This window comes from Chaetodon auriga, chromosome 17, assembly GCF_051107435.1.
Source record: "Chaetodon auriga isolate fChaAug3 chromosome 17, fChaAug3.hap1, whole genome shotgun sequence".
NCBI lineage: Eukaryota > Metazoa > Chordata > Actinopteri > Chaetodontiformes > Chaetodontidae > Chaetodon > Chaetodon auriga.
The window spans coordinates 8,120,834-8,148,191 of NC_135090.1; the positions used below are offsets into that span (position 1 = coordinate 8,120,834).

Genomic DNA, 27,358 nt, shown 5'->3' on the forward strand with positions numbered 1-27,358 from the left:
GAGGTTGGAACAAGAATTTCTGGAAACCACAGCACCAGAAGACCCTGATCTTTGAAACCTGGTGGTGGGCAATAACCACTTGTAGTTGAAAAAGGAGGCTGAGGAATACTCCAAAACCTTAACTCCACCACTGCTCCTCCTGCCTTTTCTCTCAGGTCCTCAAACATGACATCAAACCACGAACTGTCCAAACCACCCAGATAAGCCCACTGTGAACTTTGTAGGCAACAGCGTGCCTGGAGATGAAGCTTCATATAAACTGAACCTTAGCCTCAAAACAGAGGACACACAGCCAAAAAAGAGAGCAGACCCAGCTGCATCTGTGGGAATAGTGAGCACAAACCTGTGAGAAAGTGTTCTCTGCAGAGATTGCTGCAGACACTTTGGAGAAAAAGAAGAAGAAGAAGAAGAAGTTGTTGTTACGATCCGCTAGAAAGGTCTTTTCCCAGTGTTTCCTCTCCTCCTTTTCACTTGTGATATTTGGCTGTCTCTCTGTTTCCCAGAGGGCTGAAGTCTCACTCACGTGGCTCTGCTCTGTCAGCATCAGTCTGTTTAGGGCACAGGATAAAAGGGAGGTGCCCCTTGTTACCTGTTGCCAGATTGTCCTGAATCGTTCACAGCTTCCTGTTCATTCTAATGTGTAAGTACTTAGTCTTCGTCATTTCTGCCCTCATTCTCTCTACCAGTATTGGTGTTCTTTTTTTGGACTGCCACTTAATGTGTGCTTTTTCTTTCACTGCTGACCTGCCTCGTCAGTGTTTGTGCCTTGCCTCAGCCCATGTTACGGAGCTCCTTTTGCTCCTGTTGTTTGTTTTCCTGTCTGTATCGACATTTTCTTTCCTTCTGTACATTTCTTTTGCTACATTATTGCATCATGTAATCTAATAATAGTTCAAAAATGCTTATAAGTTGACGGAGAATGTTCACACACACATGCACACATACACACACACACACACACACACACACACACACACACACTTGGGGATGTTGATGTTGTGCAGAAGCATGTTTACACCAGTAGGTGGCAGAAACAGACAACAGGATGGGATGGCAGCATTTCCAGTTTCCAAAATCCTTCTTTCTGCTTTACGTGGGGCCCACAATCACACCCGTAAAGTTTGTTTAATGTTGAGGCAATAAATATGAATTCTATTTTTCACAAGCTTATTCTTTCATGAAGTTGAGCTTTACGTCATTATACTGAGTTACTGATTAATTTATCTGCATGTTTTCAATCGAGCTCATGTGTCCTCAACAGGATAATGGGTTAGATTGCATGTCTGTGTTCTCATTGGTCGAGGCAGTGTGCAGCCTGGACAGAACAGCAGTCTAGTCATACTTTTACCATTCCTGTAAATTCCTGTGAAATTGACCTAAATGTACGGAAGCCCTGAAAGGCAAGGTGGAAAAAAAAAAATAAAACGGTCAATGTTTAAGTTTATCTCGTATGAGATACTAACTCGTACGTACGAGATCTCGTACGTACGAGTTAGTATCTCGTATTGAGTGGAGATGCAATCTATATCTATCTATCTATCTATCTATCTATCTGAGAATGTCTTTTTATTTGCGTTATGTCGGTTTGTGTAATTTATGGTACCACTCAATCAGAGCACGCCACTTAGTTACCACAGTAAAAAAAACAAACAACAACAACAACAAAAAAAACAAATCGACCACGATCTGAATCTAAAATCTGTTGTCGCAAGAGTCAGTAGGCTACATGACGTGCATTAGCCCACTACTTTAAAACATCGATTGAAAAAGACAAACACCTGATAAAAATGATTACAAATATGTTTGAGCCGCTTGCGGCTCACTTTTGCATGGCAGGTCAGTCTGGATGACGTGGCATACTGTCAGTGGCGGAACAGCTATGTGTTGTCACATGGAGCTTTCATTCATAATTCTATATAAAATTATGTGATATAAATATTTTATGGAGAAATCTCTCAGTCCCATTGTGGTTTACAGCAGATATTTGTAGTTAAAGTAACTGAGAAGGTTAAACCTCTCGTTTCAGATTTTTTTCTTTTTCCTCCAAAATAACTGAGCCAGTGGCCCTGAGAGGCAAGGTGAAAAAAAATAATAATTGCGAGTTATCTCGTACGTACGAGATAGTATCTCGTACGTACAAGATAAACTTAAACATTGCCCGTTTTATTTTTTTTTCCACCTTGCCTTTCAGGGCTTCCGTAAAAATGCCATCCAAGGCAAAGCCAAAGTTAATTGAAAGCTGTTCTTGAAGCATTTGGAGTACATGCATGATTTTGGTCACACAGCTAACACAAGCGAAAGACAACACTTTGATTTCTACAGATGAATTGGAAATGCAGCTAACCTGCTTTAAAGGCTGGAGCGCCTGAAGCAAACTCACACAGACAGAGAAAGAACATGAAACCTTCACCAGCCAACCAGTGAACGGTCAAAGTGACTGACACTGCTGGTTTTGGTATTTTCATGTGACTTTGTGACAGTAAGAAAAATATAACAGCAGCCTCATCCTTCAATCACCTGTCTGTCAGAGCCTTGTCTGCCTCAGGAGTGCCAGAACGTGGACTCCTCAGGTGCAGACCACCAACTCAGCCGACAAGGAGGAATGTCAAAGAGCCTGCACACCAGACCTTACCTGTCAGTTGTTGACTTTTACCAATGGAGTGTTGACACTAGAGAAGACCAGGTGAGTCTGACTGACTCACTCAGGATAGGACAAAACAAACTGAGCTGGCTCTGTCCTGGACTGCCCTCTGGACACCATCGAGGAGGTGGGTGAGAGGAGGATGTCAGCCAGGCTGACATCGATCATAGACAACCCATCCCACCCCCTGCATGAGACAGTAGGGGGCTTCAGTAACAGACTGCTCCATCCAGTCTGGAAGAAAGAACTCCACCACAGGTCCTTCATCCCAACAGCTGTCAGACTGTTTAACTCCAGCATCATGTAATGTAGCACTGTTTTTCCAATTCAACATCATAAACCTACTTTTGTTTTGCACTACTGTTATCAATGCTATTACATGCTCACATTATCCATTTCTGGTGCAATATATCTTAAGTTGTATATTGTTTCCTCAACTGCGCAATAACACTAATTATTGTCCATATTGATAACAGTTTGTGCACATACATAGACTTGAGAAATTCAATGTCCTTTTTTACAACAGCATTTCTCAAGTGCAATACAACATGTGACATTGATAGTTTTTCCTCATATGAAATGAACAAATATTTTTTATAATCTGTACATAATGTAAATATACATAGTTGTTTTTCTATTCTGTTACCTGTTTCTTTTGTGTTTATCTTGACCCTTCTGTGCAACCATTTTTGCTTTGTAATACTTGCTGGCTATAGCAACATAATTTCCCAGGTATGAGATCAATAAAGTCTTATCTTATCATGTTAGATTGAACAATGAATTATATTGCCAGCCAGCTCTGAGGCAGAGGTAATGTCCTCGATTGAGAGGAACCTCAACAAGCAAAGCATTTTGGGAAACGTAATGGAGGAAGAATGAATGTTACAAAGCTCATGGGACACTCCAGTGACTGACGATTACTATAATATTGTACTGTTACTTTAAGTGGGAGAAGCAGAAGCTAAGGGTCTTGCTTATATAAAGCTCCAAAAACACTGGATGTTATATCTCCTGTCACACAACCAGCATCGTTTTCTTTTGAATGCACTGCCATCCACACAGCAGTGCCACCAGCCATACAAGCCTGAAGCTCTCTTGACATGCTGATTGACTGAAATGCAAAAATTCTAAGAGGAAACAAAAGAAACGTCTTTAACTTCTTTGTTACCTTCGATGTTTCTGTGTTTGCTAGTTGTGTTTGCTCTCTGATAACCTTGATTTACCATCGTTATTTATTCAGAGAAGATTTTCCAACAACACCCTGCCGCACACTCACACAGTTACCCAGTACAAATACAGTCTGTAGGTTTGCCCAGACAGAAAACAAAGCCGGGTTTTACCAAGGAATATTCCTATGTCCTGTTATTTCCCTCCAGTCTTTCTCTGTATGTTTACAATGTAGATTTCTTAAATCCCCATAAAATCGTGAAATTTTCTCTCAAGTGAAATCTAGTCGTCGTTGCTATCTGAAGCGTGTCTTCCCTGTGCCTGATCACACACACACACACACACACACACACACACACACACACACACACACACACATACCATGATGAAGTACTTCCTTATGATGCAGACAACTCATTTTGGATTGTTAACAAAAGCAAAAAAACTGACTTTGCCTGCTTTATTAAACACTTTGTCTTTATTTATTAGACAACCTCCTTTTACAAGGAGTACTTGTTGTTGTTGTGTGCCAACACAATGCAACACCTTAACCAAAACCAGCTGGTGGACACTTGAGAGGTGCCCCAGATGTCTTTGGTGTGAGATGCTTGCCTGGTGTCGTGCAGTTTTAGCTCTTGAGCCACGAAGCTAAACCTTCTTCTCAATACGTTTTTGGGGATTGTGTGTGATTAGCAGCAAATGAAATATATTTGAACAAACTGCATCCAAGCTGGTTATTGATGGGAAATCAAAATCTAGATCTGTGCCACTTTCCACAGATAACATGAAACTGATCTTATTTTAGATGTTATCTTTAATTATTGATTAGCTGACTTCATCAGTATTTCCTCCACAAATGATGGAGACAACTTTGCCGAATTTTCAGCTTTGTTCTGCTCTCCTGCCTGCGCATTTAATGACACTTGCAGGTCAGAGCTTGTGTGTTTGCCTGACTGTATTATTATACATCAGGTGCACAGTGATTACTGCCAGCCAATGACAGAATGTGTCAACAATCAGTCATGCAAATCAATGAGAAGTATAAAAGTGTGAGTTGTGAGTTTCTTCAGAGTGTAGACGGAAGCTTATGAAATACTTCATTAAGAATGCTTTCACAAAATAAATCTCTCTCTGGAAAGACATGAGTTACAGTATTTCCTGATCACTTTGATTCAAAACAGTTTCTATTTGGTATAATCTTAATTTGGGCTAAGAATCTCACTTAGCATGCAAAGTGTCCGTGTCACATTGGAGGATGATGATGATGATGCATCATGCATCAAATTAAGCAGAGCATCACAGTGTTGTATGTGATCATCACTGGATGGTAATCAGTCAATATGAAGCAGTCTTCAACTAATTCTCATCAGACTTTACAAAAAGGAACAAGAAAATGCGTCTTTTAGACAAACAGATTTATTTGTTATTTTTATTTATTTTATAAGGTGGCACAGTGACACGGTGACAACACTGTGGCCTCACAGCTAGAAGGTCCTGGGTTCGATTCCTGCTGTGGGCGCCAGGGGCGTGTCCTCCACCATGCCTTTGATGCCTGCTGCTCGAGGAAAAAGGGGCCTTTCTGTGTGGAGTTTGCATGTTCTCAGTGTGTTCACCTGATTACATGGCGTGTTGGCATGTATGTTGTGTGACAAATAAAGGGGATTGTCCCACTGATTCTTCTTCTTCTATTTAAAATGATAACGATTTGGGCTTTATTTTGAAAATTGTCATTTTACTATAAATATACATACATGCATAAATATACAGCTTATAACCACAAAGATAATGTAATATATAGTCTGACATTACACTACTGTAAATCCAACATTATTACAAGGTAAATTAAGATTCATCACTCAGCATTGGTGGAAGGAACACTCAAATCTTTGATTCCAGCACAAGTAGCAATACCACCGTGTAGAAATACTCTGTTCCAAGTACAACTTAAGTTATTGTATCATTTGTATTGTAATTGAATTGTCATCGTTGGTGGAATAACATATGAATCACTTCAGTGTTGCATCTAGTAAAGATGGAGCTAATTCTAACTACGTTACTCAAAGTTTGAAGCACAAACGTCTCCCTGTGATCTCTGAGCAGAGTCACTGGATCAGTTGCGGGTTCAGTGGCTCGCTCAGACGTGCTATTCATGAGGATTAATATTTGCAGTCGTCCAGTAACAAATGCATGACCTTAGTGTGGGATGAGAAAGTCTAAATATGAAGTTATTCTTTGTACTTGGAAGTCTGCCGATGGTATCTTAACCATCCAGTGTTGCCAGATTGGACAGTTTCCTCCCAGTTATGCTACATTTGATGTGATTGGATAGGTGAACAAATTTAGGTCAATAAGTGGTGTGTAAATTCTGTACACTGTACTCATTTGAATAGCCGTGCCGGAACTGGTCTCCTCTGTGTGTGCAGGGGTGAGTGAAAAGTGCATGGTCACTGTGACTGTTCAACAGTCACATTATGTCACGTTTTCGATAAGAGATTATTAATGCAAAGCAAGAGAAGTCACTCCTCCTCACATCTCACTTTTTCTAATGCCTGTGGATCTAAGCAGCCAGAGGTGGAATAATGCAGAAATAATAAAGACGCAGACTTTGAACATGACATCATGCTGCCCTGAGTGAATTGAAGCGGGTGGGTGTGGACGGATGGGGTGGGGGTGGGGGGGGGGGGTGCATGGATAGGGTGTGAAGCATCTCAGCTGTGTGGAGTCACAATATTGGGAAAGAACACAAAAATGGGAGGGGACTTCATTCCACCGATCTGGTTGTGAAGGGTTGGTCAGAGCGTGTTATAAAAACAGGCATCTGACAGATTCAAGTTTCAATCTTCAGCTGCAGTCGGGTGTAGCAGTTCACTCTGAAACCATGGCCAAGGACATGACTCTGCTGTGGGCCCCTGGCTCTCCACCCTGCTGGAGGGTCATGATCGCTCTGGAGGAGAAGAACCTGAAGGGCTACAACCAGAAAATACTCTCCGTTGAGAAAAATGAGCACAAGTCGAAGGAAGTCTTGGACATCAATCCCAGGGGACAGGTGAGTGAATCTGGAAATAATACAAGTCCTTTCACAGTGTCAGCCTGCGTTTTCATGACATGCACACATTTCTATTCATTCTAATACTAAGTTTTTATTCCACTCCATCTTTCTTAAAGGTGCCTACTTTCAAACATGGAGACAAGATCCTGAATGAGTCTCTCGCTGCCTGCTTTTACCTGGAGGTGAGAACTTTGCTAAGCTGCTGAACTCGGCCTTGTGCTGCCATGTTCCACCAGGGAGTAAATAACTAGTAGGGCTCATTGTATGTGTAACAATGCCTCAATGCCAAACAGACACAGCACACTACAGAGGACAGGGAATCAGAGCTCCATACAGCTGTTGATCATAGTTGCTCTTTTCATGTCTCCACTAACAGAGCCAGTTCAAGTCCCAGGGAAACAAGCTGATCCCTGATGGTCCTGCTGAGCAAGCACTGATGTACCAGCGCCTTTTTGAGGGTTTCACGCTCAACCAGAAAATACGTATGTTAACCCAGACATGCAAAGCTGAGGTGTTTCACCTCTGTTTTGCAAAACAACTGTGTTTGTAAATCCTGCATACTAATAATCCTGATAAATAATCATCACATTTGAGTCATTTGCATTTAAACCTGACCAGGCTACAAAAGCTTTTTCTCTCAAAGCTTTATGATTGAGCTGATGCTGTTGCCATTTAGGCCTTTTGGGATGTTGAACTACATCGCTTTTGGCAGCGTCACACACCAAACTGTCACCTTTACACCACTGAGACTTCTTGTCTTCAGAGAGGGAGGGGAGCTCCCAGTGCACCACTTACAACAGGTTGTGATGTTAAAAAGTTCATAGCTTGCAAGTCATGAGACAGAGTCCTTCAGGGTGCAAAAAGAAGAGAGCTGCACTATGAGTTAATTCCAGTCAACTCATGCATTATTAGAAATACATTTGCCAAAGTGATCACAGTATTTTCCAACATTATTTGAGCCACTTGTGCTGTTTCACTGATCGTTTTTCATAATACTTCAATGACTGGGCCCACCCTCAACTGCTCAGGAAATGAAAGCAATTGGCCCACTAATGTGGGGAGTGAATGTTTTACAATGTTTGGATATTTCTTTTTAATCTCTCGTAGCTCCCATACCTTTGAGAGTCACCACTGAAAGCCTGTTTTGATATTTTTCAGTGGATTTAATTTACTACATCATGAGGGTCCCAGAGGAAGAGAAGCATGACTCTGCTCTGAAGAGGCACAAAGAGGCTCTGATTGCTGAACTCAAGCTGTGGGAGGGATACCTGGACAAGGTAAACCTGAAGATAACACCTGAAATCATATATCCCCAGAAAACTGGTTCTGCCGCAGTAACAATAAAAACAACACAGGGTCACACTCACAAGAAAAAAATAGCTAGAATTGCTCGTTGCCAAGGTAAAAAAATATTATTATCTCATTTTTCAAATCCTTATATAAAAAACAAAACAAAACAAAAGTGCAGTTTGTGGTTTTACCTCAGAATCAGAAATCAGAAAAAACTTTATTGCCAAGTACGATTTCACACATGCAAGGAATTTGTTTTGGTGATGTTGATGCATGACAATCTTCTAAAAATTAATTATGAAAAAGTAAAAAATATATCAATATAAATATATATTGAATGTTCACAAATGTGCAAATAGAAGAAAGGAAATCCAAGCTGAGCATTAATGTCTCACCTGGAGTTATGGCAATGTCAATGTGACAAGTTGAAGCAGAGGTGGAGTGTGAAGAGTGTCGGGGGGGTTCTGTGCTTTGTTGACAAGGCTGACAGCAGACGGGAAAAAAGTGTTCTTGTGGTGTGAGGTTTTGGTCCTGATGGACCGCAGCCTCCTGCCAGAGGGGAGTGTCTCGAAGAGTTTGCGTCCGGGGTGGGAGGGATCAGTGACAATTCCTGCACGCCTCAGGGTCCTGGAGGTGGACAGGTCCTGGAGAAACGGTAGATTGCAGCCAATCACCTTCTCTGCAGACCGAATGACACGCTGCAGTCTGCCCTTATCCTTAGCGGTGGCAGCAGCGTACCAGATGGTGATGGAGGAGGTGAGGATGGACTCAATGATGGCTGTGTAGAAGTGCACCATCATTGTCTTTGGCAGATTGAATTTCTTCAGCTGCTGTAGGAAGTACATCCCCTGTTGTGTTTTCTTGATGAGGGACCTGATGTTCGGCTCCCACTTGAGGTCCTGGGAGATGATAGCTCCCAGGAAGTGGAAAGACTCCACAGTGTCAATAAAGGATTCACAGAGAGTGATGGGGGCAAGTGAGGCTGAGTTCTTCCTGTTGTCCACAACCATCTCCACTGTCTTTAGGGCACTGAGCTCTAGGTTGTTCTGGTTGCACCAGGTCACCAGATGGTCAACCTCCCACCTGTAGGCGGACTTGTCGCCATCAGAGATGAGTCTGATGAGGGTGGTGTCGTCTGCAAACTTCAGGAGCTTGACGCACTGGTGACTGGATGTGCAGCTGTTCGTATCCGGGGAGAAGAGCAGAGGTGAAAAAAGGCAGTCCTGGGGGGATCCGGTGCTGATGGTCTTTGAGTCGGAGATGTGTTTCCCCAGCTTCACGCACTGTTTCCAATGTGTAGGACAAAACAGGAAGTAACTGCACATTAGTTGTTTCAGGCAGGAGCACAAGTATCAGGAATATATAAAAGGAGACATAGAACGGAGTAAAATACAAAATATGAAATGAAAATTCAACTTTATATATGTTCACTCGATACAACACTTTATTGTTTGTGATAAAAAGAAGAGATATAAATTGGTAAATAAAAACATTAGTGAGCCTCAGAAGTACTGGTTGGCACATTTTGTTTGTAGGGGACAGAGCCAGGCTACTTGCTTCTAGTCTTTGTGCAAAGCTAAACTAACTGGCTGTTGGTAGAGGCTTCAGATTAAATGGACAAATACCAGAGTGATGTCAAACTCAATCTCATGTAGCTCTCTTCTAGAAAGTAAATGATTTCTTTGAAGGCACATGAACCCATTATGTATTTTCGTTAGCTCAGCTACTGTATAGCCGTCCATCGCATCTATGATTTGTGCAAATTGCGATTGTAATGTGAGAAAGCATCAAACGAATGCAGCTCTGTTCAGCAGCTGACATGACAGTCTTGGTTGTCTGATCTGCTCACCAGCACATGAATGAGTCCTTTAACTTTCTTGTTCTGTCCTCCAGGCACCATGTTGCATGGCAGGAAAGACCTTTACACTGGCTGATGTGGCTATTTTTCCAAGCGTCGCTTTTCTCTTCCGTTATGGGTAGGTGACCTCATTGACTGAAATTGACTTTCAGCTGCTTGAGAGAATGAATGCATGGATTACAAATGCCTTTTCTCCATTCTGAAGGTTACGTGAGGAGCGTTACCCCAAACTGGCAGCTTACTCTAACGGTCTTAAGGACAGACCCAGCATCAAAGCCACCTGGCCTCCCAAGTGGCTGGACAGCCCAAGAGAAAACATGCTGAAAGACATTTGAGATGCTGACCTGCTGGAATCATTCCTGCCACCACTCCTTGCATTGCACTACTCCATCTGGCAGCATTTTAACTTCACTGTGGTTGTTAATTTCCCACCAGAATTAACTGCAGATTACTCTTTCTGTGCTGTCAAAAAATAAAAATCGACTTTCAGCATTGTGTTTATTTAAAGTTCACTATCCACAGAGCCATCTTTGAGCCCATGATTGACTGGAATAGATCGAAGTGACAGGGATAAATTCTATCAAAACATAGTTGTGGGTTTCTACAACAAGATATGTGACCGTAGGCATCACAACTGGTCTCTCACTGCAAGTTTGAAATCAGGACTTTGGTTATTTTTCAAGTGACTGTCGAAGTGAAAACTTTTCTGTAATGAGACACCTTTAGATCAGAGTCTGGGTTCAGGGTGAAGTTTATTATCAGCACTTGAGTCCCTCACCCTGGGATCAAAGCAAATGAAACCATAATCAGTGCAGATGAGTAAGACATATTGATGATAAGAGCTTTGTTTATGGTCTATTCAACTTAATTTTTATTGTCATTTGTGTCAAGTGCTAGTTAATCAAGCAATAATGGTCAACTTTATTTCTGTAATGAAGTGCTAAATAAAAGAACAAAATAACTAAAAATAAACCCAGATAAGGCAGATAAAATGACACAAAGGCCAAAGGACACGAGCAAGTAAAACCAATACAATGAACTGAATGAGATAAAATAACTACAAAAAAACATTGTCAATAAAACATATGAAACATTTCCAGAGGCTTTCACAAAAAAAAAGTTTCAAGAAGAAATTTAAAAGAAGCCAGAGACTCACTGTGTCGTCAGCTGAAAGAAACATGAGTGCAACACTTTTTGAGCTTAGCATCAGTTTTTACCCTTAGATTCCGAGCAGCCTGTGGTCGATTTATTTGGGAGACCACCAAGATTAGCACCAAAGAGCTGATAGAATTTGGGGGATTGAACAGAACGATTTCAGACTTATCATTAAATTGGAGTAAATTTGGGAACATCCAGGATTTGATGTCAGAGAGGCAGATTGTAAGATTAGCCACACTGCTAGGATTCATGGGTTCAATAGCACGTACAACTGAGTGTCATCTGCATAGAAATGGTAAAACACACCATGGTTTTGAATGACCAGGCCAAGAGGCAATCACAGTATATTGAGTCTCTTACCTGCTGCTGTTTTCCCTCATCTGTTCACATGCTCAGTCAGTACTTTTCCACTCTCCCTCCCCTTGCCAGCCACATCCATCTGTCCACTACCTGATCACACACCTGAGATTCATTCCCCATCAGTCCACTATTAAAGCTGCTCTACCACACTCACTCAGGGCCAGATTGTTTCCATGCTGGACTGTCCAATTAGAATTGGACTGATCTCTCGTTCCTGAAACTGCCTGCCTTTGACCACATCTGTTCTCCTGTTCCTGGTATATTTGTCTCTGACCACGAGTCTTGCCCTGCACTTCCTGGATCTTTGTGCGCCTGTGACTGTTTTGTGTATGCTGCACCAAACTTGTGAAGAGACTCTGAAATTTGATGTTATGCACCTCCTGAATCATTGCCTGCCTGTGACTCTTTGATGTTTGGCTCACCAGACATCTCAAGATAATCTGTATTCCATTGAGAGACTATAGTTCTGAACTTTTCACTGAATGATATTGCTGCTTATCTGTTTCTGCCACGTGTAAAATTAAATTTGGTACAAGCGATATACCCGTGTTCTGGTGGTACTGCTATTGGGTCCTAAATAAACCCGTTACAGTGGCAGCATATTTGTCGAGAACAGAATGGGGCCAAGAACTGAGCCTTGAGGGACACCACAATTCAACTGAGCCAAGGAATAATGGCAACTGTGTTATAGTGACAGCAGATCTGATCATAGGCAGAGCTTCTGTGAGGTAGTCACCATCTGATGTATCCTGATGGAACGATTTAGAGGTTGGAACAAGAATTTCTGGAAACCACAGCACCAGAAGACCCTGATCTTTGAAACCTGGTGGTGGGCAATAACCACTTGCAATTGAAAAAGGAGGCTGAGGAATACTCCAAAACCTTAACTCCACCACTACTCCTCCTGCCTTTTCTCTCAGGTCCTCAAACATGACGTCAAACCACCCAGATAAGCCCACTGTGAACTTTGTGGGCAACAGCTTGCCTGGGGATGAAGCTTCATATAAACTGAACCTTAGCCTCAAAACAGAGGACACACAGCCAAAAAAGAGAGCAGACCCAGCTGCATCTGTAGGAGTAGTGAGCACAAACCAGGGAGGAGGTGTTCTCCGCAGAGATTGCTGCAGACACTTTGGAGAAGAAGAAGAAGAAGAAGTTGTTGTTACGATCTGCTAGAAAGGTCTTTTCCCAGTGTTTCCTCTTCTCCTTTTCCCTTGTGATATTTGGCTGTCTCTCTGTTTCCCAGAGGGCTGAAGTCTCACTCACGTGGCTCTGCTCTGTCAGCATCAGTCTGATTAGGGCACAGGATAAAAGAGAGGTGCCCCTTGTTACCTGTTGCCAGATTGTCCTGAATCGTTCACAGCTTCCTGTTCATTCTAATGTGTAAGTACTTAGTCTTCATCATTTCCGCCCTCATTCTCTTTACCAGTGTTGGTGTTCTTTTGTTTGGACTGCCACTTAATGTGTGCTTTTTCTTTCACTGCTGACCTGCCTCGTCAGTGTTTGTACCTTGCCTCATCCCATGTTACGGAGCTCCTTTTGCTCCTGTTGTTTGTTTTCCTCTCTGTATCGAGTACACTATCTTTTCACATTTGTTTTTCTCTCTTTTTCAGTGCGCCTCTTGTTTATTGATTATTGTTAATAACAAATTTCTTTTGTTCATTTGTACTTCATCTCTTTTCTGCAGACTTGAGTCCAAAAGGAAATCATATTTAAAGGTTTTACCAAACCTGAACAGTTATCCTCGTGGCTCTGTGAACTGACCGGCTGGAGGAAAACATTAACCCCAAGAGTGTTTGACACACTCTGCTGTGACACTGTTAATTCATTTTCTTTCCTTCTGTACATTTCTTTTGCTACATTATTGCATCATGTAATCTAATAATAGTTCAAAAATGCTTATAAGTTGACGGAGAATGTTCACACACACATGCACACATACACACACACACACACACACACACACACACACACACACACACACACACACACACACACACACACTTGGGGATGTTGATGTTGTGCAGAAGCATGTTTACACCAGTAGGTGGCAGAAACAGACGACAGGATGGGATGGCAGCATTTACAGTTTCCAAAAGCCTTCTCTCTGCTTTACGTGGGGCCCACAATCAAACCCGTAAAGTTTGTTGAATGTTGAGGGATTGTCCCACTGATTCTTCTTCTTCTTCTATTTAAAATAATAACGATTTGGGCTTTATTTTGAAAATTGTCATTTTACTATAAATATACATACATGCATAAATATACAGTTTATAACCACAAAGATAATGTAATATATAGTCTGACATTACACTACTGTAAATCCAACATTTTTACAAGGTAAATTAAGACTCATCACTTCGCATTGGTGGAAGGAACACTCAAATCTTTGATTCCAGTACAAGTAGCAATACCACCGTGTAGAAATACTCTGTTCCAAGTACAACTTAAGTTATTGTATCATTTGTATTGTAATTGAATTGTCATCGTTGGTGGAATAACATTTGAATCACTTCAGTGTTGCATCTAGTAAAGATGGAGCTAATTCTAACTACGTTACTCAAAGTTTGAAGCACAAACGTCTCCCAGTGATCTCTGAGCAGATTCACTGGATCACTTGCGGGTTCAGTGGCTCGCTCAGACGTGCTATTCATGAGGATTAATATTTGCAGTCGTCCAGTAACAAATGCATGACCTTAGTGTGGGATGAGAAAGTCTAAATATGAAGTTATTCTTTGTACTTGGAAGTCTGCCGATGGTATCTTAACCATCCAGTGTTGCCAGATTGGACAGTTTCCTCCCAGTTATGCTACATTTGATGTGATTGGATAGGTGAAGAAATTTAGGTCAATAAGTGGTGTGTAAATTCTGTACACTGTCCTCATTTGAATTGCCGTGCCGGAACTGGTCTCCTCTGTGTGTGCAGGGGTGAGTGAAAAGTGCATGGTCACTGTGACTGTTCAACAGTCACGTTATGTCACGTTTTCGATCAGAGAGTATTAATGCAAAGCAAGAGAAGTCACTCCTCCTCACATCTCACTTTGTCTAATGCCTGTGGATATAAGCAGCTGGAGGTGGAATAATGCAGAAATAATAAAGACGCAGACTTTGAACATGACATCATGCTGCCCTGAGTGAATTGAAGGGGGTGGGTGTGGACGGATGGGGGGGCGGGGGGGAAGCATCCCAGCTGTGTGGAGTCACAATATTGGGAAAGAACACAAAAATGGGAGGGGACTTCATTCCACCGATCTGGTTGTGAAGGGTTGGTCAGAGCTTGTTATAAAAACAGGCATCCGACAGATTCAAGTTTCAGTCTTCAGCTGCAGTCAGGTGTAGCAGTTCACTCTGAAACCATGGCCAAGGACATGACTCTGCTGTGGGCCCCTGGCTCTCCACCCTGCTGGAGGATCATGATCGCTCTGGAGGAGAAGAACCTGAAGGGCTACAACCAGAGAATACTCTCCGTTGAGAAAAATGAGCACAAGTCGAAGGAAGTCTTGGACATCAATCCCAGGGGACAGGTGAGTGAATCTGAAAATAACGCAAGTCCTTTCACAGTGTCAGCCTGCTTTTTCATGACATGCACACATTTCTATTCATTCTAATACTAAGTTTTTATTCCACTCTATCTTTCTTAAAGGTGCCTACCTTCAAACATGGAGACAAGATCCTGAATGAGTCTCTCGCTGCCTGCTTTTACCTGGAGGTGAGAACTTTGCTAAGCTGCTGAACTCGGCCTTGTGCTGCCATATTCCACCAGGGAGTAAATAACTAGTAGGGCTCATTGCATGTGTAACAATGCCTCAATGCCAAATAGACACAGCACACTACAGAGGACAGGGAATCAGAGCTCCATACAGCTGTTGATCATAGTTGCTCTTTTCATGTCTCCAATAACAGAGCCAGTTCAAGTCCCAGGGAAACAAGCTGATCCCTGATGGTGCTGCTGAGCAAGCACTGATGTACCAGCGCCTTTTTGAGTGTTTCACGCTCAACCAGAAATTGGGTATGTTAACCCAGACATGCAAAGCTGAGGTGTTTCACTTCTGTTTTGCAAAACAACTGTGTTTGTAAATCCTGCATACTAATAATCCTGATAAATAATCATCACATTTGGTCCATTTGCATTTAGTTATTAAAACCTGACCAGGCTACAAAAGCTTTTTCTCTCAAAGCTTTATGATTTAGGCCTTTTGGGATGTTGAACTACATCGCTCTTGGCAGCATCACACACCAAACTGCCACCTTTACACCACTGAGACTTCTTGTCTTCAGAGAGGGAGGGGAGCTCCCAGTGCACCCCTTACAACAGGTTATGTTAAAAACTTCATAGCTTGCAAGTCATGAGACAGAGTCCTTCAGGGTGCAAAAAGATGAGAGCTGCACTATGAGTTAATTCCAATCAAATCATGCATTATTAGAAATACATTTGCCAAAGTGATCACAGTATTTTCCACCATTATTTGAGCCACTTGTGCTGTTTCACTGATCGTTTTTCATAATACTTCAATGACTGAACCCACTCTCAACTGCTCAGGAAATGAAAGCAATTGGCCCACTAATGTGGGAGTGAATGTTTTACAATGTTTGGATTTTTTTTTTTTAATCTCTTGTAGCTCCCATACCTTTGAGAGTCACCACTGAAAGTCTTTTTTGATGTTTTTCAGCGGATTTATTTTACTACATCATGAGGGTCCCAGAGGAAGAGAAGCATGACTCTACTCTGAAGAGGCACAAAGAGGCTCTGATTGCTGAGCTCAAGCTGTGGGAGGGATACCTGGACAAGGTAAACCTGAAGATAACACCTGAAATCATATATCCCCAGAAAACTGGTTCTGCCGCAGTAACAAAAAAAACAACACAGGGTCACACACGAAAAAAATAGCTAGAATTGCTCGTTGCCAAGGTAAAAAAATATTATTATCTCATTTTTCAAATCCTTATATAAAAAACAAAACAAAACAAAAGTGCAGTTTGTGGTTTTACCTCAGGATCAGAAATCAGAAATCAGAAAAAACTTTATTGCCAAGTACGATTTCACACATGCAAGGAATTTGTTTTGGTGATGTTGGTGCATGACAATCTTCTAAAAATTAATTATGAAAAAGTAAAAAATATATCAATATAAATATATATTGAATGTTCACAAATGTGCAAATACAAGAAAGGAAATCCAAGCTGAGCATTAATGTCTCGCCTGGAGTTATGGCAATGTCAATGTGACAAGTTGAAGCAGAGGTGGAGTGTGAAGAGTGTCGGGGGGGTTCTGTGCTTTGTTGACAAGGCTGACAGCAGACGGGAAAAAAGTGTTCTTGTGGTGTGAGATTTTGGTCCTGATGGACGGCAGCCTCCTGCCAGAGGGGAGTGTCTCGAAGAGTTTGTGTCCGGGGTGGGAGGGATCAGTGACAATTCCTGCACACCTCAGGGTCCTGGAGGTGGACAGGTCCTGAAGAAACGAGAGATTGCAGCCAATCACCTTCTCTGCAGACTGAATGACACGCTGCAGTCTGCCCTTATCCTTAGCGGTGGCAGCAGTGTACCAGATGGTGATGGAGGAGGTGAGGATGGACTCAATGATGGCTGTGTAGAAGTGCACCATCATTGTCTTTGGCAGATTGAATTTCTTCAGCTGCTGTAGGAAGTACATCCCCTGTTGTGTTTTCTTGATGAGGGAGCTGATGTTCGGCTCCCACTTGATGTCCTGGGAGATGATAGCTCCCAGGAAGTGGAAAGACTCCACAGTGTCATTAGAGGATTCACAGAGAGTGATGGGGGCAAGTGAGGCTGAGTTCTTCCTGTTGTCCACAACCATCTCCACTGTCTTTAGAGCATTGTGCTCTAGGTTGTTCTGGTTGCACCAGGTCACCAGATGGTCAACCTCCCACCTGTAGGCGGACTTGTCGCCATCAGAGATGAGTCCGATGAGGGTGGTGTTGTCCGCAAACTTCTGGAGCTTGACACACTGGTGACAGGATGTGCAGCTGTTCGTATACGGGGAGAAGGGCAGAGGTGAAAAAAGGCAGTCCTGGGGGGATCCAGTGCTGATGGTCTTTGAGTCGGAGATGTGTTTCCCCAGCTTCACGCACTGTTTCCAATGTGTAGGACAAAACAGGAAGTAACTGCACATTAGTTGTTTCAGGCAGGAGCACAAGTATCAGGAATATGTAAAAGGAGACATAGAAGGGAGTAAAATACAAAATATGAAATGAAAATTCAACTTTATATATGTACACTCTGTACAACACTTTATTTTTTGTGATAAAAAGAAGAGATATAACATGGTAAATAAAAACATTAGTGAGCCTCAGAAGTAGTGGTTGGCACATTTTGTTTGTAGGGGACAGAGTCAGGCTACTTGCTTCCAGTCTTTGTGCAAAGCTAAGCTAACTGGCTGTTGGTAAAGGCTTCAATTTAAATGGACAAATACCAGAGTGATGTCAAACTCAATCTCATGTAGCTCTCTGCTAGAAAGAAAATGATTTCTTTGAAGGCACATGAACCCATAATGTATTTTCGTTAGCTCAGCTACTGTATAGCCATCCATCGCATCTATGATTTGTGCAAACTGTGATTGTAATGTGAGAAAGCATCAAACGAATGCAGCTCTGTTCAGCAGCTGACATGACAGTCTTGGTTGTCTGATCTGCTCACCAGCACATGAATGTGTCCTTTAACTTTCTTGTTCTGTCCTCCAGGCACCCTGTTGCATGGCAGGAAAGACCTTTACACTGGCTGATGTGGCTATTTTTCCAAGCGTCGCTTTTCTCTTCCGTTATGGGTAGGTGACCTCATTGACTTTCAGCTGCTTGAGAGAATGAATGCATGGATTACAAATGCCTTTTCTCCATTCTGTAGGCTATGTGAGGAGCGTTACCCCAAACTGGCAGCTTACTCTAACGGTCTTAAGGACAGACCCAGCATCAAAGCCAGCTGGCCTCCCACCTGGCTGGACAGCCCAAGAGAAAACATGCTGAAAGACATTTGAGATGCTGACCTGCTGGAATCATTCCTGCCACCACTCCTTGCATTGCACTACTCTATCTGGCAGCATTTTAACTTTACTGTGGTTGTTAATTTCCCACCAGAATTAACTGCAGATTACTCTTTTTGTGTTGTAAAAAAATAAAAATTGACTTTCAGCATTGTGATTATTTAAAGTTCACTATCCACAGAGCCTTCTTTGAGCCCATGGTCGACTGGAATAGATCGAAGTGATGGGGATAAATTCTATCAAAACATAGTTGTGGGTTTCTACAACAAGATATGTGACCATAGGCATCACAACTGGTCTCTGACTGCAAGTTTGAAATCAGGACTTAGGTTATTTTTCAAATGACTGTCGAGGTGAAAACAATTCTGTGTCAAGTACGTGTTGATCAAACAATAATGCTAAACTAAATGTTTTTTATAAATGTAGCCCGGTAATGAATGATGGGAACGGACATAGTAATATTATTTTATTCCCTGATTGTCCTGAGTGAAGAACAGCGTTAACTCTGTAATTTTGAGAGTTTAAGATGATCTTGCAGTGATCACAAAACCAAACAGTACTTTTTCCCTTTCTGTACTAAATGAACAAACACTGTTCCTAGTGAAAGCTTAACTCAATGAACTTATGGCATTAAGTTCGATATCTTAAGACAACAGTAGTGACTGATTTTCTCACTCCTGTGTGCAGCCTGCCTGCTGAAACGCACCCACATCTGGAATCCAACACAGAGTTTTATCTCCTCTGCTGCCCCGCTGTTCAGTGTTGCTCTACGTGCGGTGGGGATATCGTGTCTACCACGTTTTACCAATCTCACCACGTCCAGGTTTCCAAAGTCTCATGGGAGCTCCATACTCTCATGCGATTTACCTGTAAGCTGATCTTAAAGTGACAGCGTTCCCTCAACAAAAAGAAACAGCTATTACAGTGCTAATTCCACAAGGAAATCATATTGCACATTGGAAACAGCTCAAAAACCCCTCTGACCCTTGTTCACCTGGCTACATAAAAGAATAAAATAATAAAAAATAAAACCAGATAAGGCAGATAAAATGACACAAAGGCCAAAGGACACTAGCAATGAGCAAGTAAAACCAATACAATGAACAGAATGAGATAAAATAAGTACACATAAAAAGATCGTGAATAAAACATAAATTAAACATTTCCAGAGGCTTTCCTGCAGCAACTTTAACTGTGATGATTACAGTGATTTCTTTTGCAAGTGGGTGATTCTGGATACCTGTTTTCCTTCTGTGTGAAGTATCTCAGCCACCTGGAGTCACAATATTGGGTAAGAACACAGAAATGGGATGGGACTTCTTTCCACCAATCTGGTTGTGAAGGGTTGATCAGACCTTGGTATAAAAACAGGCTTTGTCAGATTCAAGTTTCTTTCTTCAGCAGTCAGGTGTAGCAGTTCACTCTGAAACCATGGCCAAGGACATGACTCTGTTGTGGGGCTCTGGCTCTCCACCCTGCTGGAAGGTCATGATCGCTCTGGAGGAGAAGAACCTGAAGGGCTACAACCAGAAAATGCTCTCCTTTGAGAAAAAGGAGCACAAGTCGAAGGAAGTCATGGACATAAATCCCAGGGGACAGGTGAGTGAATCTGGAAATAATACAAGTCCTTTCACAGTGTCAGCCTGCTTTTTCATGACATGCACACATTTCTATTCATTGTAATACTAAGTTTTTATTCCACTCTATCTTTCTTAAAGCTGCCTACCTTCAAACATGGAGACAAGGTCTTAAATGAGTCCCTTGCTATCTGCTTTTACCTGGAGGTGAGAACTTTGCTAAACTGCTGAACTCGGCCTTGTGCTGCCATATTCCACCAGGGAGTTAATAATTAGTAGGGCTCATTGCATGTGTAACAATGCCTCAATGCCAAACAGACACAGCACACTGCAGAAGACAGAAAACCAGACCTCCATGCAACTGTTGATATTAGTTGCTCTTTTCATGTCTCCACTAACAGAGCCAGTTCAAGTCCCAGGGAAACAAGCTGATCCCTGACGGTGCTGCTGAGCAAGCACTGATGTACCAGCGCCTTTTTGAGGGTTTCACGTTCAACCAGAAAATGGGTATGTTAACCCAGACATGCAAAGCTGAGGTGTTTCACTTCTGTTTTGCAAAACAACTGTGTTTGTTCCTGCATGTTAATAATCCTAATAAATAATCATCACATTTGAGCCACTTGCATTTAGTTATTAAAACCTGACCAGGCTACAAATCTTTTTCTCACAAAGCTTTATGGTCGAGCTGATGCTGTTGCCATTTAGGCCTTTTGGGATTTTGAACTACATCGCTCTTGGCAGCATCACACACCAAACTGTCACCTTTACATCACTGAGACTTCTTGTTTTCAGTGAGGGAGGGGAGCTCCCAGTGCACCCCTTACAACAGGTTGTGATGTTAGAAAGTCATACCTTGCAAGTCACAAGACAGAGTCCTTCAGGGTGCAAAAAGATGAGAGTTAATTCCAATCAAATCATGCATTATAAGAAATAAATTTCTCAAAGTGATCACAGTATTTTCCAAGTTGGCAACTTCAAACATGATTTGAGCCACTTGTACTGTTTTTACTGATGTTCAATACTAATACTTCAATGACTGACCCCACCCTCAACTGCTCAGGAAATGAATGCAATTGGTTTTACAATGTTTGGGTAGATTTATTACCTCTCATAGTTCCCTTACCTTCGAGAGTCACCACTGAAAGCTTGTTTTGACATTTTTCAGTGGATTATTTCTATCAGCACTCAAGGGTCCCGGAGGAAGAGAGACACGAGTCTGCTCTGAAGAGGAACAAAGAGGCTGCTATTGCTGAGCTCAAGCTTTGGGAGGGATACCTGGACAAGGTAAACCCGAGAGATATAAGACGTTACTTAAATACATTAGTGAGCCTTAGAAGTACTGGTTGGCACATTTTGTTCGATATGGACAAAGTCAGGCTACTTGTTTCCTGTCTTTGTGCTAAGCTAAGTTAACTGGCTGTAGACAGAGTCTTCACATTTAATGGACAGATACTAGAGTGATGTCAATCTCAATCTCATGTAGCTCTCTGCGAGAAAATTATTTATTTAAAAGCTCATGCACCCATAACGAATTTTCGTTAGCTCAGCTACTGTACAGCCATCCATCTGTGAAATGACCACCTTAAAACACAAGGGCTTCAATTACGAGGCCACAACAGTCATTGTGGGTCATGCCATAACTGGGCGTTTATTAAGAAACTTAATAGAAACCCTAAAACAACACAGAAAATCAAACAAAAGGATAGACAGTCACACCACAGCTAGGGGGGGTCAACCACCCACTGGCAGAGTGGTAGGGGTATGCTACCAGTGAATTAATACAACACAAAAAAACACACCGCAAATAAAACACCACACTAATACACAAAATCAGATCACCTGGCAAAGTGAGTGAACCCCCAGTGCCCCAACCACACAATAAATGGAGGATGCCACCAGCCGTGGTGATAAAATACTAAAATAAACGGTAGTCAGTGCTTGCCTCTGTGTTGCAGTCATGGCTTTCTTTGTATCTGTAATACAGGTCATGGCAGACCCACTGTATTAATAAAAAGGTTAAAATACAACTACCTCGGGGTACTCACACCCCCTACATTACTCAACAATACAAATTATATGAAACCAAGTTAAAACAACTGTACAATCCAGCTTACCAGAGCCACAGATTCTTAACAGTCACACGGAGAGCACCAAGGATAGTCTGAGGAGGATGAGGCCTTTCGTCTGTCACCTGCTGCCCATCAGCCTACTTAACCTCTCCCATGCCTTACCTGATTGGCTGCACCACCCCTACATCATCTTAGTGCCCACCTGCTACACATCCCAGCTATGATTTGTACAAATTGTGATTGTAACGCAAGAAAGCAGCAAATGAATTCAGCTCTGTTCAGCAGCTGACATGACAGTCTTGGTTGTCTGATCTGCTCACCAGCACATGAATGTGGCCTTTAACTTTCTTGTTCTGTCCTCCAGGCACCCTGTTGCGTGGCAGGAAAAACCTTTACACTGGCTGATGTGGCTTTTTATCCAAGTGTCGCAGGTCTCTTCCATTATGGGTAGGTGACCTCATTGACTGAAATTGACTTTCAGTTGCTTGAGAGAATGAATGCATGGATTGCAAAAGCCAAGTTCACATGAACTTTTCTCCATTCTGTAGGTTATGTGAGGAGCGTTACCCCAAACTGGCAGCTTACTATAACGGTCTTAAGGACAGACCCAGCATCAAAGCCACCTGGCCTCCGACCTGGCTGGAAAGTCCGGGACCAGACGTGCTGAAAGACCTTTGAGATGCTGACATGCTGGAATCATTCCTGTCACCACTCCTTGCATTGCACTTCCCCATTTCTCCATGTATTTTCTTTTACTGGGGTTGTTAATTTCCAGATAAAATTTGTTTGTGACTTAAACTGCAGATCACTCTATTTGTGCTGTAAACAAATGATATAAAAACTGACCTTCAGCACGTCAGAGCCCTCTTTGAGCCCATGGTTGACTGGAATAGGTTGAAGTCATGGGGATAAATTCTATCAAAACATAGCTGTGGGTTTCTACAACAAGATACGTGACCATAGGCATCACAACTGGTCTCTCACTGCAAGTTTGGAATCTGGACTTTTTTATTTTATAATAACTGTCGAGGTGAAAACTTTTCCGTAATGAGACACCTTTAGATCAGAGTCTGGGTTCAGGGTGAAGTTTATTATCAGCACTTGAGTCCCTCACCCTGTGATCAAAGCAAATGAAACCATAATCAGTGCAGATGAGTAAGACATATTGATGATAAGAGCTTTGTTTATGGTCTATTCAACTTAATTTTTATTGTCATTTGTGTCAAGTGCTAGTTAATCAAGCAATAATGGTCAACTTTATTTCTGTAATGAAGTGCTTAATAAAAGAACAAAATAACTAAAAATAAACCCAGATAAGGCAGATAAAATGACACAAAGGCCAAAGGACACGAGCAAGTAAAACCAATACAATGAACTGAATGAGATAAAATAACTACAAATAAAAACATTGTCAATAAAACATATTAAACATTTCCAGAGGCTTTCACAAAAAAAAGTTTCAAGAAGAGATTAAAAAGAAGCCAGAGACTCAGTGTGTCTTCAGCTGAAAGAAACATGAGTGCAACACTTTTGACTTGATTAACAAAACAGAGCTTAGCATCAGTTTTTACCCTTAGATTCCAAGCAGCCTGTGTTCGATTTATTTGGGAGACCACCAAGATTAGCACCGAAAGAGCTGATAGAATTTGGGGGATTGAACAGAACGATTTCAGACTTATCATTAAATTGGAGTAAATTTGGGAACATCCAGGATTTGATGTCAGAGAGGCAGATTGTGAGATTAGCCACACTGCTAGGATTCATAGGTTCAATAGCACGTACAACTGAGTGTCATCTGCATAGAAATGGTAAAACACACCATGGTTTTGAATGACCAGGCCAAGAGGCAATCACAGTATATTAAGTCTCTTACCTGTTGCTGTTTTCCGTCATCTGTTCACATGTTCAGTCAGTACTTTTCCACTCTCCCTCCCCTTGCCAGCCACATCCATCTGTCCACTACCTGATCACACAACTGAGATTCATTCCCCATCAGTCCACTATTAAAGCTGCTCTACCACACTCACTCAGGGCCAGATTGTTTCCATGCTGGACTGTCCAATTAGAATTGGACTGATCTCTCTTTCCTGAAACTACCTGCCTTTGACCACATCTGTTCTCCTGTTCCCTGGTATATATTGGAGCCTTTTGTCTCTGACCACGAGTCTTGCCCTGCACTTCCTGGATCTTTGTGCGCCTGTGACTGTTTTGTGTGTGCTACACCAAACTCTTGAAGAGACTCTGAAATTTGATGTTATGCACTTCCTGAATCATTGTCTGCCTGTGACTCTTTGATGTTCGGCTCACCAGACATCTCAAGATAATCTGTATTCCATTGAGAGACTATACTTCTGAACTTTTCACTGAATGATATTGCTGCTTATCTGTTTCTGCCACGTGTAAAATTAAAGTTGGTACAAGCGATATACCCATGTTCTGGTGGTACTGCTATTGGGTCCTAAATAAACCCGTTACAGTGGCAGCATATTTGTCGAGAACAGAATGGGGCCAAGAACTGAGCCTTGAGGGACACCACAATTCAACTGAGCCAAGGAATAATGGCAACTGTGTTATAGTGACAGCAGATCTGATCATAGGCAGAGCTTCTGTGAGGTAGTCACCATCTGATGTATCCTGATGGAACGATTTAGAGTTTGGAACAAGAATTTCTGGAAACCACAGCACCAGAAGATCCTGATCTTTGAAACCTGGTGGTGGGCAATAACCACTTGCAGTTGAAAAAGGAGGCTGAGGAATACTCCAAAACCTTAACTCCACCACTGCTCCTCCTGCCTTTTCTCTCAGGTCCTCAAACATGACATCAAACCACGAACTGTCCAAACCACCCAGATAAGCCCACTGTGAACTTTGTGGGCAACAGCGTGCCTGGAGATGAAGCTTCATATAAACTGAACCTTAGCCTCAAAACAGAGGACACACAGCCAAAAAAGAGAGCAGACCCAGCTGCATCTGTAGGAGTAGTGAGCACAAACCAGGGAGGAGGTCCTCTCCGCAGAGATTGCTGCAGACACTTTGGAGAAGAAGAAGAAGAAGTTGTTGTTACGATCTGCTAGAAAGGTCTGTTCCTAGTGTTTCCTCTTCTCCTTTTCCCTTGTGATATTTGGCTGTCTCTCTGTTTCCCAGAGGGCTGAAGTCTCACTCACATGGCTCTGCTCTGTCAGCATCAGTCTGATTAGGGCACAGGATAAAAGAGAGGTGCCCTTTGTTACCTGTTGCCAGATTGTCCTGAATCGTTCACAGCTTCCTGTTCATTATAATGTGTAAGTACTTAGTCTTCGTCATTTCTGCCCTCATTCTCTTTACCAGCGTTGGTGTTCTTTTGTTTGGACTGCCACCAGCGTTGGTGTTCTTTTGTTTGGACTGTGTGCTTTTTCTTTCACTGCTGACCTGCCTCGTCAGTGTTTGTGCCTTGCCTCAGCCCATGTTACGGAGCTCCTTTTGCTCCTGTTGTTTGTTTTCCTCTCTGTATCGAGTACGCTATCTTTTCACATTTGTTTTTCTCTCTTTTTGAGTGCGCCTCTTGTTAATTGATTATTGTAAATAACAAATTTCTTTTGTTCTTTTGTACTTCGTCTATTTTCTGCAGACTTGAGTCCAAAAGCATATTTAAAGGTTTTACCAAACCTGAACAGTTATCCTCGTGGCTCTGTGAACTGACCGGCTGGAGGAAAACATTAACCCCAAGAGTGTTCGACACACTCTGCTGTGACACTGTTAATTCATTTTCTTTCTTTCTGCACATTTCTTTTGCTACATTATTGGGGGATGTTGATGTTGTGCAGAAGCATGTTTATACCAGTCAGTGGCAGAAATAGACAACAGGATGGGATGGCAGCATTTACAGTTTCCAAAATCCTTCTTTCTGCTTTACGTGGGGCCCACAATCACACCTGTAATGTTTGTTTAATGTTGAGGCAAGAAATATGAATTCTATTTTTCACAAGCTTATTCTTTCATGAAGTTGATAAGCTTTACAGTGAAATGAATTCAGGACATTATAAAGGGATTTTTCTGCTGCCCCCAAGTGGCTAAAAGTATTTCACCAGTCAATTATTGCAGGTTTATAAAATCCTTTTAGGCTGTTAATTTGTCATAATGAGTAGTATGTCATTATACTGAGTTATTGATTCATTTATCTGCATGTCTTCAATCCAGCTCATGTGTCCTCAACCGGATAACAGGATTGCATGTCTGTGTTCTCATTGGTCGAGGCAGGGAGCAGCCTGGACAGATCAGCAGTCTGTCACACAGTTAACACAAACAAAAGACAATACTTTGATTTATACACAGGAATTGGAAATGCAGCTAACCTGCTTTAAAGACTGGAGCGCCTGAGGCAAACCCACACAGACAGAGAACGAACATGAAACCTTCTCCAGCCAACCAGTGAATGGTCAAAATGACTGACACTGCAGGTTTTGGTATTTTCATGTGACTTTGTGACAGTAAGAAAAATATAACAGCAGTCTCATCTAGGGATGAGTGAGTACACCACTATCTGTGTCTGTATCTGTATCTGTTCAACCATCTAAATTATCTGTATCCGTATCTGTACTCGGAATGGGTGGGGCCTAAACCTGAAGTGGGCGTGGTCGTAAATTGGAAATCGGAAATGGGTGGGTCTTACATCGGTACATTATTTTAAGTCTGAAACTGATATACAATAAAAATATTAATTTTGGCTACTTTGTGTGTTCAGCTATATGTGTGTATGTGTGTAAGTGGTCTGTAAGACTGTTCTGTGATCTGTGTGAACTTGGTGATTCATGCAAACATCCAGGGATGGCAAACAGGGAAATAATGTCAGCCTTGTTCACTGTATTCTTCTCAAAAGCACCGCGTTCAGTACAAGCAAAGTTTTTAAAGCAAAGTCTTTATATCACCAGCCAAAGTAAGAGCAAGCAGGTAAAAAATAAATAAATAAATACATAAAAAAATTTTAAAAAAACCCTGACCGGAGTGGAGGCAGTGACCGACGCAACACAAGCCGTTTTCTTCTCTGTCTTGTCAAATGCACCACGTACGCTATGAAACAAGTCGTGAGAGCAGAGCAGAGAGTGAAGACGGTCAGTTACCCAATGAGGATTTTCCTTCAGCACGATCACGGATATTGACGAGTTTTACTCGTATCATGCTCGTACTTGTCAAAAATGCTATATCTGTACCGGATACTC

The 27,358-nt window shown here is 42.0% G+C and overlaps 2 protein-coding genes across 4 annotated transcripts; both read left to right on the plus strand.

The window, feature by feature from the left end:
- Positions 1-6,652: 6,652 nt before the first annotated feature.
- Positions 6,653-10,493, plus strand: LOC143335203 (glutathione S-transferase A-like). Its single transcript, XM_076754451.1, has 6 exons — positions 6,653-6,854; positions 6,974-7,039; positions 7,234-7,339; positions 8,016-8,134; positions 10,041-10,123; positions 10,211-10,493. Exons 1-6 carry the CDS (start codon positions 6,687-6,689, stop codon positions 10,338-10,340), a joined length of 672 nt encoding a protein of 223 aa, XP_076610566.1. The 5' UTR covers positions 6,653-6,686; the 3' UTR covers positions 10,341-10,493.
- A 4,277-nt stretch (positions 10,494-14,770) lies between these two features.
- LOC143334948 (glutathione S-transferase A-like) lies at positions 14,771-22,890 on the plus strand. 3 transcript variants are annotated; one of them, XM_076753992.1, is made up of 6 exons: positions 14,771-15,047; positions 15,167-15,232; positions 15,427-15,532; positions 16,194-16,312; positions 18,222-18,304; positions 18,382-18,672. In XM_076753992.1, the coding sequence occupies exons 1-6, from the start codon at positions 14,880-14,882 to the stop codon at positions 18,509-18,511; spliced, it is 672 nt and encodes a 223-aa protein (XP_076610107.1). In that variant the 5' UTR covers positions 14,771-14,879; the 3' UTR covers positions 18,512-18,672. The 3 variants fall into 3 exon arrangements, with proteins under 3 accessions (XP_076610107.1, XP_076610108.1, XP_076610109.1); XM_076753993.1 differs by lacking the exon at positions 18,382-18,672 and adding an exon at positions 22,712-22,881 and having other exon boundaries at positions 14,845-15,047; XM_076753994.1 differs by lacking the exons at positions 14,771-15,047; positions 15,167-15,232; positions 15,427-15,532; ... (1 more) ...; positions 18,222-18,304; positions 18,382-18,672 and adding exons at positions 19,924-20,116; positions 20,236-20,301; positions 20,496-20,601; ... (1 more) ...; positions 22,528-22,610; positions 22,712-22,890.
- The last annotated feature ends 4,468 nt before the right edge of the window (positions 22,891-27,358 follow it).

Excerpts from the sequence above, each read along its gene's own strand:
- LOC143335203 (XM_076754451.1), top strand. The coding sequence starts at position 6,687 with ATGGCCAAGGACATGACTCTGCTGTGGGCCCCTGGCTCTCCACCCTGC. Across the intron at positions 8,135-10,040 it reads GGGAGGGATACCTGGACAAG|GCACCATGTTGCATGGCAGG; the intron begins GTAAACCTGAAG and ends TCTGTCCTCCAG. Across the intron at positions 10,124-10,210 it reads GCTTTTCTCTTCCGTTATGG|GTTACGTGAGGAGCGTTACC; the intron begins GTAGGTGACCTC and ends TCCATTCTGAAG.
- LOC143334948 (XM_076753992.1), top strand. The coding sequence starts at position 14,880 with ATGGCCAAGGACATGACTCTGCTGTGGGCCCCTGGCTCTCCACCCTGC. Across the intron at positions 15,533-16,193 it reads CACGCTCAACCAGAAATTGG|CGGATTTATTTTACTACATC; the intron begins GTATGTTAACCC and ends GATGTTTTTCAG. Across the intron at positions 18,305-18,381 it reads GCTTTTCTCTTCCGTTATGG|GCTATGTGAGGAGCGTTACC; the intron begins GTAGGTGACCTC and ends TCCATTCTGTAG.